At 44.4% G+C, this 13,550-nt stretch overlaps 1 protein-coding gene across 1 annotated transcript in view; it reads left to right on the top strand.

The window, feature by feature from the left end:
* Positions 1–1,100: 1,100 nt before the first annotated feature.
* Positions 1,101–13,550, top strand: part of LOC124545699 (apolipoprotein D) — a 96,417-nt gene continuing 83,967 nt past the window's right edge. The window contains exon 1 of the mRNA XM_047124649.1: positions 1,101–1,466. Within this exon, the coding sequence (XP_046980605.1) occupies positions 1,311–1,466 (156 nt within the window). The 5' untranslated portion in view covers positions 1,101–1,310. The remainder of the gene's footprint in view (positions 1,467–13,550) is intronic.

The raw sequence follows: 13,550 nt of genomic DNA, 5'->3' as shown, positions 1-13,550 counted from the left end.
CTCCTCCTCCCCCACTTGCTCGTCCCCCCCCCCCCCCCCACTCGAATTCGTGCTTGTAGATCTCCCTGAAAGATCGAAACAACAAAAATATCTGACAAATACGGAGACTTTACTGACGAGAGGCTAGGTAGGTTGATCGCCTCACATTCCATTAACCCCTGAGGAGAGAGGGGTGGAGAGGCACACATCACAATTGTCCCAAGAGAAATACGGGGCGCGCAACGAACATACTAGTCGCCTTGTCCACCATACTTCGCGAACGCTCGGCTCCGAGCAGGGCCCACAGGAAAGCCATATGTCAATGAAAAGATAGCTACTAAAACTATTAATTTCGTAATGTGGTATAACTAAAACGTCCTGTTAAGAATTATTAAACTCGTCTGAAGTACTCGCTCTCCGGCGGAGAGGGCTGCTGGCTCTCGTTTAAATGGTTCAATGGCTCTGAGCACTATGGGACTTAACATCTGTGGGCATCAGTCCCCTAGAACTTAGAACTACTTAAACCTAACTAACCTAAGGACATCACACACATCCATGCCCGAGGCAGGATTCGAACCTGCGACCGTAGCGACTGGCTCTCGTAAGACATGCAGTGTCACGTGCTGACGCGTCCGCACTGGGACCTGCCTTTCACGTGACCCTCGTGCCTACCTAACAGTCAAGTGTTGACAGACAGAAAGCAATAAAACTGTGTTTCTCTCAAGACGGTACCGTGAAACTAGTTCCAGCGAATCCACGTTACATCAACTGACTGGGCAGTCGCTGGCGGGGCAGAGGAACGCGGCAAGTAAACTCTTCCTGCTGCGAGCCGGGGTCAATTCGGAAAGTCACGCGCTGCGCTCCATAAGTCCGCCGGTCGGCTGACTCACGCCGCGTGTGAGCGGAAACGTCTCGCACGAAACGCTGCTGCCGATGGTGACGTGTCGTTAAGAGCATTCGGGTGCCGCCTTATCAGACCTCTTAATCGGTCGCTGCGGTAAAGCCTGCTCGACGGAGCGGGTTACCGCCGAATGTATTTCTTCCCTTTCCGATCGGTGCCTCGTCCCCGTAATGAGCTAGCCGCGGGAGACGCATAAGGAAGCGGGGCAGCGTGTTTCTTGCCGCTGCGGCCAGTCGCAGTCCTTCCAAGGCGCTGCTTCGGGCAGACCGGTCTGCCTGTCCGTACGTGTGGGGCTGGACTGGGTCGGAGCTGCCCAAACGGAGGCGCGGCCACAGCTCGCGATAAGGCGGCGGCGGAGGCGGAGGAGGCGGAGGGAGGCAGCCAGCCAGTGCGGCCGGCCAGCCAGTCAGTCAGTGATCGCGCGGCTGCCATGAGGGGAGGCGTGGGCGCAGGCTTGGGCTGCGGCCTTCTGCTGGCGGCGGCGCTGCTGGCCGCCGCTCCGGCCTCGGCGGGGCTGACGCGCAGGCGCGAGGACAAGACACGCTGCCCGCAGGTCAAGGCGGTCCGAGACCTCGACGTGCACCAGGTAAGCCGACACCGCTGCGGGGCTCTCTGGTGGGTCGGTTTTCCTTAAGTTTTACGAAAGCAATAGATACACATAACAGAGCATTTAGTCACTAGTAATATATTCTCCGTCACTATTTGCAACACACTACCAACGCTGGGGTAGTTTTTCGATTCTGTGACTGTAGAAACCATTTAGTTTTGAGGCGAAGAACTAGTCCAGCCACGTTCGGTAAGCATTTTCATCCGGAGATGAAGTCACTCGAAGGTTGTTCGACAGAGAATGGGAAAGGTGAAAATCTGAGAGCACAAGATCAGGTGAATAAGGTGAGAGCGGAATGTATGAATGCATTGTTTGGCGGCGATGTTGTTGTTGTTGTGGTCTTCAATCCTGAGACTGGTTTGATGCAGCTCTCCAGGCTACCCTATCGTGTGCAAGCTGCTTCATCTCCCAGTACCTACTGCAACCTACATCCTACTGAATCTGCTTAGTGTATTCATCTCTTGGTCTCCCTCTACGATTTTTACCCTCCGCGCTGCCCTCCAATGCTAAATTTGTGATCCCTTGATGCCACACAACATGTCCTACTAACCGATCCCTTCTTTTTGTCAAGTTGTACCACAAACTCCTCTTCTTCCCAATTCTATTCAATACTTCATCATTAGTTATGTGATCTACCCATCTAATCTTCAGCATTCTTCTGTAGCACCACATTTCGAAAGCTTCTATTCTCTTCTTGTCCAAACTTTTTATCGTCCATGTTTCACTTCCATAGATGGCTACACTCCATACAAATACTTTCAGAAACGACTTCCTGACACTTAAATCTATACTCGATGTTAACAAATTTCTCCTCTTCAGGAACGCTTTCCTTGCCATTACCAGTCTACATTTTATATCTTCTCTACTTGGACCATCATCAGTTATTTTGCTCCCCAAATAGCAAAACTCCTTTACTACTTTACATCGCAGCGATATGAATTAATAAAATTTTCTCGGGCTTCCAGCCGCGTCAGGTGGTTAAAATCCCACGAGGAGAAAGCAAGGTTCGAATGGCTCTGAGCACTATGGGACTTAACCACTAAGGTCATCAGTCCCCTAGAACTTAGAACTACTTAAACCTAACTAACCTAAGGACATCACACACATCCATGCCCGAGGCAGGATTCGAACCTGCGACCGTAGCGGTCGGGCGGTTCCAGACTGTAGCGCCTTTAACCGCTTGGCCAGCCCGGGCCGGCGGAGAAAGCAAGAAACTTGTGTTTTTGCCTTTCTGTGGTACAGTGTCGGGAAAGATTAGCCGGCTCCTGAAGAGATGTAAGATTTCATCGGTGTTCAGGCCACCAGCGAAAATTCGTCAGCTCACGAGGCCTGTGAAGGACGATCTAGGACTTAGAACGCCTGGAGTGTACAAGATACCATGTCAATGTGGCTGTTACTACGTCGGACAAACAGTACGCACTGTGGAGCAACGCCGGCCGGAACATGAGAAGTGCTTACGCCTACGCTATCCAGAAAAATCAGCCATGGCAGAACATGCCTTAGAAAATGGACACCGAATTTTATTTGATGAAACATCTGTCGTTATGAAGACGAAGGGATTTTGGGATAGCGTCATAAAAGAAGCTATTGAAATAAAAACCTCTGAAAACACCATCAACAAGGACTGCGATTTGCAGCTCAACACAGCTTGCGACCCGGCTATCTCGATGTTAAAACGGGCACGACGGACGCGGCATGAAAACATTACCGTATATGGCGAGGAAGAGAGCACCACTGACGTCATAGCCAGCAGTGGGGCTATATAACTATGTGGCCACGGCGACACAGCAGTCATTCTTACCACTTGACAAAGACCGGGGAGAGCTTGGTCGAAAGTTCGCGGGATTTTAACTACCTGACGCGACTGGAAGCCCGAAAAAATTTTATTAATTAAGAGCAGAATGATTTCTTAACTCAACTCCAGTATAGTACTTGTCATCAGTTTAGCAAAATGCGTTGTGGCCTTATCACTTAACGCAGTCTTCCGAGTCGTCGTTCTTGGACTGCGTCTGCAAGACGTCTCAGATGTTGGCAATAAATGTCAGCAGTGATGGTTACACCTCGGGCAACCAATCGTAGGACACCACACCGTAGGTGTTCCACCAGGTCCGTAACATTATTTTTTTTGTGGATGCGCGCAGGTCTTTATACGGAGAGTTGCTGCTTTGTTTGGACTCAATCATTCCTATCTTTTCCCTTTATGTTAGCATAAAGACACAATTTATCGTCACCACTGAAGACACAGGATAGGAATATTTGGTGTTGTTCACGGGCCAATTGATGACGAACAAGGAGAGATGCACATATTGCCACCTGTTGATTTTTGTGATTTTGGCTTAGAGCATACGGTACCCACACAACCGATCTGTGAATCTTCCCCATTGTATGCTAATGTGAAACGATCACAGTTCATCACATGTGCCAGCTCTCGAGTACACTGACATGGACCATGATTAATGCGTTTCAACGATCTTCATCAAACCCTGAATGGCTTCCTGAATGTGGAGTGTCACCAATATGAAAACGGTACTCCTTAAAACGAGAAAACCATTTTGTTGTTTGCTCTGTGCTGTGGCTTTCTCCCCACACACGGTCCAAATGTTTCTGACTGCCTTCGCTCCTATCACCCCTCTACTGAACTAAAACAGAAGAATATATCGGAAAAGTTCCGAGTCCCTCACTTGGCACTTCATTTTCTATCGACCGCAGCCCCACCCACTATCTCCAACTGAGAAAATAATAACACGTAAACTCAGATACCAAACATCGAACTACAAATAAAAAATGGCAATCGATAAATACATAGCAACGGGAATAACAACATGCAAAACAAAAACGCTACGAACTCATGCACCAACCCAGTACATGTTTATCTACATTTATACTTCGCAAGTCACGCTGCGGTATGTGGAAGAGGGTATTTTGTGTACCACTGTCACTCTTCCGCTTTCCTGTTCCAGAAGCGAATGGATCATGGGATCAACAATTGCCGGCAAGCCTTCGTGTGGGCTTGAATCTGTCTAATTTACTTCGATGGCCTTTCGGCGAGATATACGTAGGAGGAAGCAATATATTTGCTGACTCTTCTAGGAACGTGTGCTGTTGGAGCTTTAACAGTAAACCGCACCATGTCGCAGAACGCCTCTCTTGCAGCCTCTGCCGCTAGACTTGGTTGATCATCGCCGTGACCCTTTCATGATTCGAATCCTGGCCTCGCTACAAACTATTTATCGTCCATGTTTCACTTCCATACATGGCTACACTCCATACAAATACTTTCAAAAATGACTTCCTGACACTTAAATCTATACTCGATGTTAACAAATTTCTCTTCTTCAGAAACGCTTTCCTTGCCATTGCCAGTCTACATTTTATATCCTCTCTACTTCGACCATCATCAGTTTTTTGCTCCCCAAATAGCAAAACTCCTTTACTACTTTAAGTGTCTCATTTCCTAATCTAATTCCCTCAGCATCACCCGATTTAATTTGACTACATTCCATTATCCTCGTTTTGCTTTTGTTGATGTTCATCTTATATCCTCCTTTCAACACACTGTCCATTCCGTTCAACTGCTCTTCCAAGTCCTTTGCTGTCTCTGACAGAATTAAAATGTCATCGGCGAACCTCAAAGTTTTTATTTCTTCTCCGTGGATTTTAATACCTACTCCGAACTTTTCTTTTGTTTCCTTTATTGCTTGCTCATCCCATCCTGTCGAGCAATATTCAAGTATTGGTCGAACGAGAGCCTTGCGAGCTATCTCATTTGTTGATCAACTACATGCTCTGAGGATTCTTCCAATGAATCTCAGTCTGGCGTCTGCCTTTCCTGTGATTAGTTTTATCTGGTCGTTCCACTTTAAATTGCTCCTTACACGTGCTGTTTTTGTTATGGTCTCCAGTCCAGAGACCAGTTTGATGCAGCTCTCTGTGCTACTCTATTCTGTGCAAGTTTCTTCATCTCCAAGCAACTACTGCACCCTACATCCTTCTGAATCTGCTAAATGAAGTCACATCTTGGTCTCCCTCTACGATTTTTACCCTCCAAGCTGCCCTCCAGTACTAAATTGGTGATCGATTGATGCCTCAAAACATGTCCTACCAACCGACCCATTCTTGTGGTCAAGTTTTGCTACAAATTCCTCTTCTCAGGAATTCTATTCAGTACCTCCTCCTAGATACGTGATCTAGCCACCCAATCTTCAGCATTTTTCTGTAGCACCACATTTCGAAAGCTTCTATTCTTTTCTTGTCTAAACTGTTTATCGTCCATGTTTCACATCCATACACGGCTACACTCCATACAAATACCTTTAGAAAAGACTTCCTGACACTTAAATCTATACTCGATGTTAACAAATTTCTCTTCTTTATAAACGCTAATCTACATTTTATATCCTCTCTACTTGGACCATAATCAGTTATTTTGCTTCCCAAATAGCAAAACTAATCTACTACTTTAAGTGTCTCGTTTCCTAATCTAATTCCCTCAGCATCACCTGATTTAATTCGACTACATTCCATTATCCTCGTTTTGCTTTTATTGATGTTCGTCTTATATCCTCCTTTCAAGACACTGTCCATTCTGTTCAATTGCTCTTCCAGGTCCTTTGATGTCTCTGACAGAATTACAATGTCATCGGCAAACAACAAAGTTTTTATTTCTTCTATACGGATTTTAATTCCTAATCCAAATTTTTCTTTTGTTTCCTCTACTGCTTGCTCAATATACAGACTGAATAACATCGGGGATAGGCTACAACTCTGTCTCACTCCCTTCTCAATCACTGCTTACCTTTCACGCCCCTCGACTCTTTTAACTGCCACCTGGTTTCTGTATAAATTGTTAATATGCTTTCGCTTCCTGTATTTTACCCCAGCCACCTTCAGAATTTGAAAGAGAGTATTCCAGCCACCATTGTCAAAAGCTTTTTCTAGGTCCACAAATGCTAGAAACGTAGGTTTATCTTTCTTAATCTATCTTCTAAGATAAGTCATAGGGTTCAACATTTCTACGGAATCCGAACTGATCTTTCCCAAGGTCGGCTACTACCAGTTTTTCCATTCCTCTGTTAAGAATTCGTTTCAGTATTTTTCAGCCGTGACTTATTAAGCTGATAGTTCGGTAATTTTCACACCTGTCAACGCGTGCTTTCCTTGGGATTGGAATTATTATATTATTCTTGAAGTCTGAGGTTATTTCGCCTGTCTCATACATCTTTCTCACCAGATGGTAGAGTTTTGGCAGGGCTGGCTCTCCCAAGGCTATCAGTAGTTCTAATGGAATGTTGTATAATCCTGGGGCCTTGTTTCGACTTAGGTCTTTCAATGCTCTGTCAAACTCTCCACGCAGTATCATATCTCCCATCTTCATCTACATCCTCTTCCGTTTCCATAATATTATCCTCAAGTACATCGTCCTTGTATAGACCCTCTATATACTCCTTCCACCTTTCTGCTTTCCATTCTTTCCTTAGAACTGGGTTTCCATCTGAGCTCTTGATGTTCATGCAAGTGGTTCTCTTTTCTCCAAAGGTCTCTTTAATTTTCCTGTAGGCTGAATCTATCTTACCCCTAGTGTTATACGCATCTACATCCTTACATTTGTCCTCTAGCCAATCCTGCATAGCCATTTTGCACTTCCTGTCGATCGCATTTCTGACACGTTTGTATTCCTTTTAGCCTGCTTCATTTACTGCATTTTTGTATTTTCTCGTTTCATCAATTAAATTCAATATCTCTTCTGTTACCCAAGGATTTCTACTAGCCCTTGTCTTTTTGCCTACTAGATACTCTGCTGCCCTCATTATTTCATCTCTCAAAGCTACCCATTCTTCTTGTATTGTATATCTTTCCCCTGTTCCTGTCAATCGTTCCCGAATGCTCTCTCTGAAACTCTCTACAACCTCTAGTTCTTTCAGTTTATCCAGGTCTCATCTCCTTAAATTCCTACCTTTTTGCAGTGTTTTACCATTATATAATGCATCTGAAACCCTCCATTGTGTCGAGGCCTCCTCCACGAATACAACCTCCTTTCATGATTCTTGGCTGTGGTTAAGTTACGCTCTGTGCAAAATTCTACCAGGAAGCCTCCTCTTTCATTCCTTACCCGCATTCGATATTCATCTACTACTTTTCCTTCTCTTCCTTTTCCTACTGTCGAATTCCAGTCCCCCATGACTATTAAATTTTCGCCTCCCTTCACTGTCTGAATAGTTTCTTTTGTGTCATCATACATTTCTTCAATCTCTTCGTCATCTGCGGAACTAGTTGTACTACTGTGTTAGAGGTGGGCTTCGTGTCTATCTTGGTTACAATAATGCGCTCACTATGCTGTTCGTAGTAGCTGACCCGCCCTCCTATTTTTATTCATTATTAAAATGAATAACATTACGAATACTCCTAGATATTTCGTGGAGGTATACGCAATACGTTACGTTCGTTTATTTTGAGGGCCAATTTCTAGTCCTCTGCAGGTCTTTCTGCATTTCGCCACAATGCTCTAGCGTTGCAAGTTCGGTGTATACAACAATGTAATCCGCGAAAATCCTCATGGAACTTTCGATATTGTCTCCTGCGTCATTTATATAGATCACGAAAAATAATGGACCTATAACACTGCTTGGGGTATGCCCCAAGTCACTTTCTATGTTATGTTTGCTAGAAAGTCTTCATTCCAATTACAGAGAAGGTCTGATACGCCTACTGCTGTTAGCTGAACGGCAAATTTTTCCCAAACGCTATGTAGAGTCCTGTCAGGTCCGCACCGGCCTTCCCTCTGTTAAGCGATTGTAGTTACTTTTCTATCCCGTGGCCACTTATTTCGATATCTGTCATTTTCTTATTCGTGCGGCGATTTAGAGAAAGTACTACAGTGCGCTCTTCCTTTGTGAAACTGGTTTGGAAACGGACGTTCAGTACTTCGGACTCTTCTGTGTCATCCTCCGCTTGAGCACCTCTTCGGTCAGAGGGTGTCTGGGTCGATCCGTTTACTGATTCAACATGAGACCAAAACTTCTTAGGATTTCCTATCGAGTCGGTAGACAGAATTTTACTTTAGGATCCGTCGAACGCTTCAGTCATGGCTCCTGGGTCGTTAATTTCGACTTCATTTTTCACTGGACAAAAATGTGGAAACAGCGGAATCAGCGCGGGAATTGTATGATTGAACATAAATGCAGATGATAGCCAAGCCTGCATTGGTTGTGTTCTATCACGAACGGCCCCTGCGCAGTGCCCTCAATACGTTGAAAGAGTCAGTCCCGGACAGGGCAGTGTTCTGTGTGGCTGTCAGTGCATTATGTCGGAGCTAATTCGAACGTTTATAAATTGTTGGTGCTCATACGGTGGATGATTCCGTAACCAAGGTGTACGAAGTGTTTGGTGTTTCGAGAGGCACCGTATCGAAGATTTATAACGCATGCAGGGAAAGCGGAAAAGTATCATCCACTAAGTCACAACACGGGCGAAACTGGGTGTTGAGTGATCGTGACAGACGGTGATTAAAGAGGGTTGTGACGAAAAATAAGACGACGACAGCTGCAGAAGTCACCTCAGAACTGAATGCCGCACTCGGGAATCCTGTCAGCTCCAAAACAACACGGAGGGAGCTCCATAAGCTGGGAGTTGCAGGCCGAGTTGGAGTTCCGAAAGCACGCATCAGTGGCGCAGACGCCTGTAACGGGAAGACGTCATGCCAAAGCCGTAAAACCTGGACTATGGAGCAATATAAGAAAATCATTTGGTTGGATGAGTCTTGTTTTACACGTTCGCCAACTTCCGGCCGTGTTTACGTCTCAAGAGAGAAACATGGCGGTGCGTCGGCGATGATCTGGGCAGCCCTATCGTGGTATTCCTGGGGTCCAATGATTATTTTGCAACGTCGTATTACTGCCAGGGATTATGTGACCGATCTTACTGATTGTGTCCAGCCCAAGCTACAATGCCTGTTGCCGGCCGGAGTGGCCAAGTGGTTCTAGGCGCTACAGTCTGGAACCGCGCGACCACTTTGGTCGCAGGTTCGAATCCTGCCTCGGTCATGGATATGTCTGATGTCATTAGGTTAGTTAGGTTTAAGTAGTTCTAAGTTCTAGGGGACTGATGACCACAGCAGATCAGTCCCATAGTGCTCAGAGCCGTACAATGTCTGTTCCCCAGTGGTGATGCTGTGTTCCAGGGCGATAGGGCCCTGGTCTGTAAGCAAGAGGATGAATTAACGCATCTCTCCTGACCACTACACTCACAAGATCTCAATATTACTGAGCCTCTGTGCTCTACTTTAGATAGTAGGTTGAGTAAACGCTATCCATTCCATCATCGTATCTGATCTCGCCACTATTCTGAGGAGCAGTGTTATAAGGTTTCCTTGAAAAACATGCAGGACCTGAATATATCCATTCCGAGACGACTGACAGCTGCTTTGACTGCCAACGGGTTTCCTACACCGCATTACATAGGCATGGTAATGTGCCACGGTTTTTGTTATTCCATATTTTTGTCCACCCGCTGTATTACATAATCCCTCTCACACGAGCCGTGAATTGGTACGTCAGTCTCCCACGCGATGAATATCTGACATGATAATGTATGTTTGCCAAACCTTATCGAACGTGCAGGCCAAAATGATTACAGAAAATGAGCAAATAGTTAGTGTATCTTCTTCTTATGTAGCGTTACAAGCCTTGGTGACCACTTCTTCAACTGTTTTCCTCCGTCAGATTTTTGCAGCTCTTTTCCACCTTCCGACTCCTTTGCTGGTGACTCAATCCACCTTCTCCTAGGCTTCCCTTTTCGCCTACCGCCATCGATCGCACCTCTCATCATTTTCTTTTTTATTCAATTCTCTTCTAGCATTCGTATTTGTTGTGATTTGACAAATTTTGCTATAACACTTCGTTTCTTAATGCATGTAACTTGGTGTTACAGCGTCTACTCCAACCTTCTTCCTCCCTTATTGGGCCATACATTTTGCTCAGTACGTTTTGCTCAAAGATCATTACTGCGTTTTTGGCGTCTTCTGTCAGTATCCATATCTCTGACACGTATGTGACAACTGAGACAGTTAGCGAGTTATACGAGGTGCGACAATAAAGTAATGAGACTGATGTGAAAAAAAACGTTGCTTACCATTTTAGTCAATTTAGTGTTGTCTCCTTCAAAGTAGTTCCCTTCTGATTGCACATACTTTTTCCAACGCTTCTGCCATTGATGGTAACATTTCTGGAACTCATCTTCTGTAATATCCTCCAAGACCCTCCTCACAGCTTTTTGGACATCTTGTGTTGTTTGAAAATGGTGTCCCTTGACTGTCGTTTTGACTCTTGGAAATAGAAAAAAGTCGCACGGAGTGGTATCTGGTGAATAATGTGGCTGTTGTAGTACTGAAATTTGTTTTGAGGTTAAAAATTGCTGTACTGACAGAGCAGTATGGGATGGCACATTATCGTGATGCAGAATCCAATTATCAGCAAAGTTGGCACGGACACGAAGAACTCTTTTACGAAGTCTTTCTAAAATTTCTTTTTAGTAATATTGGTTAACTGTTTGTCCAGGAGGCACCCACTTTTTATGAACAATTCCCTTGGAATTAAAGAAGCACACGAGCTTGCATTTCACTTTGACATGCCAGCTTTTTTGGTCTGGGTGATCCCTTTGAGCACCATTGCGAACTTTGGCGTTTTGTCTCTGGATCGTACTGAAAAAACCAACTTTCATCACCAGTGATAACACGGCTCAACAATTCTGGATTGACTTCCGTTTGGTCTAACAGATCGGCTGCCACATTTTTCCGTGTTTCTCACTGTTGTGGTGTGCGATTTTTGGGGACCATTTCTGCACAAATCTTTCTCATACCAAGATCTTCAGTTATTATTAGACGAACCGTTTCTCGATTGATGTTCAGTTCTTCTGCAATCATTTTCACGGATAATCTTCGATCAGATCGTACGAGTTCACGCACCCTAGCCGAGTTGACATCCGTCCGTGAGGTTGACGGTCGTCCACTGCAGTTTTCAGCTTCAACATTCGTTCTGCCTTCACTAAACATTCTATGCCAACGAAAAACTTGAGCTCTTGAGATAACCTCCTCTCCAAAAGCCTTCTGAAGCTTACCGTAAGTTGTCGTTGCGTTTTCACCCAATTTAACGCAAAAAGAAATGGCATACCATTGCGCAATATTATGTGGTTCCATTTCCGTGACGAGAGACACAAATACGTGTTAGCTTATTGCAGCACAACTCACAAGTGAGCAGTTGCATCGATGTGCCGCTTGGACTAGAAGCAGCTTATAGACCCAGGTCAAATATATTTTGCCTACGCAAGCCTGCGGGGTTGCCACATCTTGCAAAGAAAATCAGTCTCATTGCTTTATTGTCGCACCTCGTATACTAAGATTTTCGTCCACCTCGTAACAAGACTGTTTTTGAAGACTTATAGATTTGCAAAGCTCTGTTCCCTGATTGTATCCTTTTCTTATAGCATTTCCATGCTGATATCATTTGGTATCAAACCTCCCAGGTAAATAAGACAGAACACTACTTTGAAACATTTCCCATTTATATTTAGATCTTTAGGGGTTCTTTATGGCCTCAGAGTGTGAAGTTACCATGTATTTTGTTCTGTTTTCATTTACTGTGACGTTGATTTTACTTTGCCAGGTATGTATTTTTAGTGTTTTTGTATTTATTTCTACTACTGCATTGTTATCGGCATAGGCGAATAACCGGCTAGTTTTCATAAATATGGCACCTCTTTCATTGGTTTTATTTAATATGCTGTGCAGGGCTATGCTGAATAAGACAGTGGGGAGACTGTCACCTTGCTTCACTCCTTTACTAAAGGTGAAGATTTCATTTGTCCTGTTAAAAATCTTTACTTTTGCCCTGTATCTTTGTCATTCTGATTTGATTTACAAATATAGCACCTATACAAACTTCTCTCGGCACTCTGCGTAATTCTTGCCGCTTTATGCTGTCAGAGGCTTGTTGAATTCGATGAGTAGGAAGTGCAGATCTGTATTACGTTCATATGAATTTTCCATAATTTTTCTGATCACGAAGACTGTTGAGGCTGAACAATCCAAATTCCTAGGTGTCCAGAGTGTCAAAGACAATTGAAAAATGATTTAGACAAAATATCTGTACGTAAGCGTAGGCTTCCACGGTCGTTGTCACTGTTCTTCTGGGCTGTTGTCCGCATTGTAAATATGGTAATTGAAATTTCGCGAAAAGATCTCATCGCAAAGGAAAACGCCCTTGAAACTTCCTGCCAGATTAAAACTGTCGGAATTGAGGCTGTGAGGACAGCCTTGGGTGGCTCAGTCGATGCCGGCATGGTAGCTCAGCGTGTTCAGTCAGAGGGTTAACTGTCCTCCGTTAAAAAAAATAAAATAAAATAAAAAAACCGAGTGAACGGATCAACGATGAACTTGAACTGGAGGCATGGGACGTCCGCCCCAGGTAAATGCAACGAACATTAAAGAACAAAATGCGATCAGGAGAAAAAGGTTGGTGGAGCACTTGCCCGCGAAAGGCAAAGGTCCCGAGTTCGAGTCTTGGTCCGGAACACAGTTTTAATATGCCAGGAAGTTTCATATCAGCTCACACTTCGCTGCAGAGTGAAAATTCATTCTAAAAACGCCTTTGTTTTAACGATTGCCAATCCTACGTCGGAAAATTTTATGTATTGATAATGTGGTCAACGACCCGGAAGAATATTATTGACAAGATATTTGCATGGTGCGAAAAGTAGCAATTAACTCTAAATAGTGAAAAGTTTGAGGCCACCCACATGACTACTAATAGAAATTCGTTATATTTCGCTTACACAATAAATCACGTAAATCCAAAGGCTGTCAATTCAACTAAATATCTAGGTACTACAATTACGAACAACTTAAACTGCAATGATCATACAGGTAATTTTGTGAGGAAGGCGATCCAAAGACTACATTTTATTGGCAGAACACTTAGAATGTGCCACAGGTCCTCTAAGCGGATTACCTACACTACCCTTGTCCGTCATCTTCTCGAGTACTGATATGCGGTATACGATCCTTACTAAATG

The sequence above is a fragment of the Schistocerca americana genome, chromosome 1 (assembly GCF_021461395.2).
Source record: "Schistocerca americana isolate TAMUIC-IGC-003095 chromosome 1, iqSchAmer2.1, whole genome shotgun sequence".
In the NCBI taxonomy this organism is placed as follows: Eukaryota; Metazoa; Arthropoda; class Insecta; order Orthoptera; family Acrididae; genus Schistocerca; species Schistocerca americana.
Note: the sequence above shows the minus strand (reverse complement) of the source record. Positions and strands in the feature narration are given on the sequence as shown.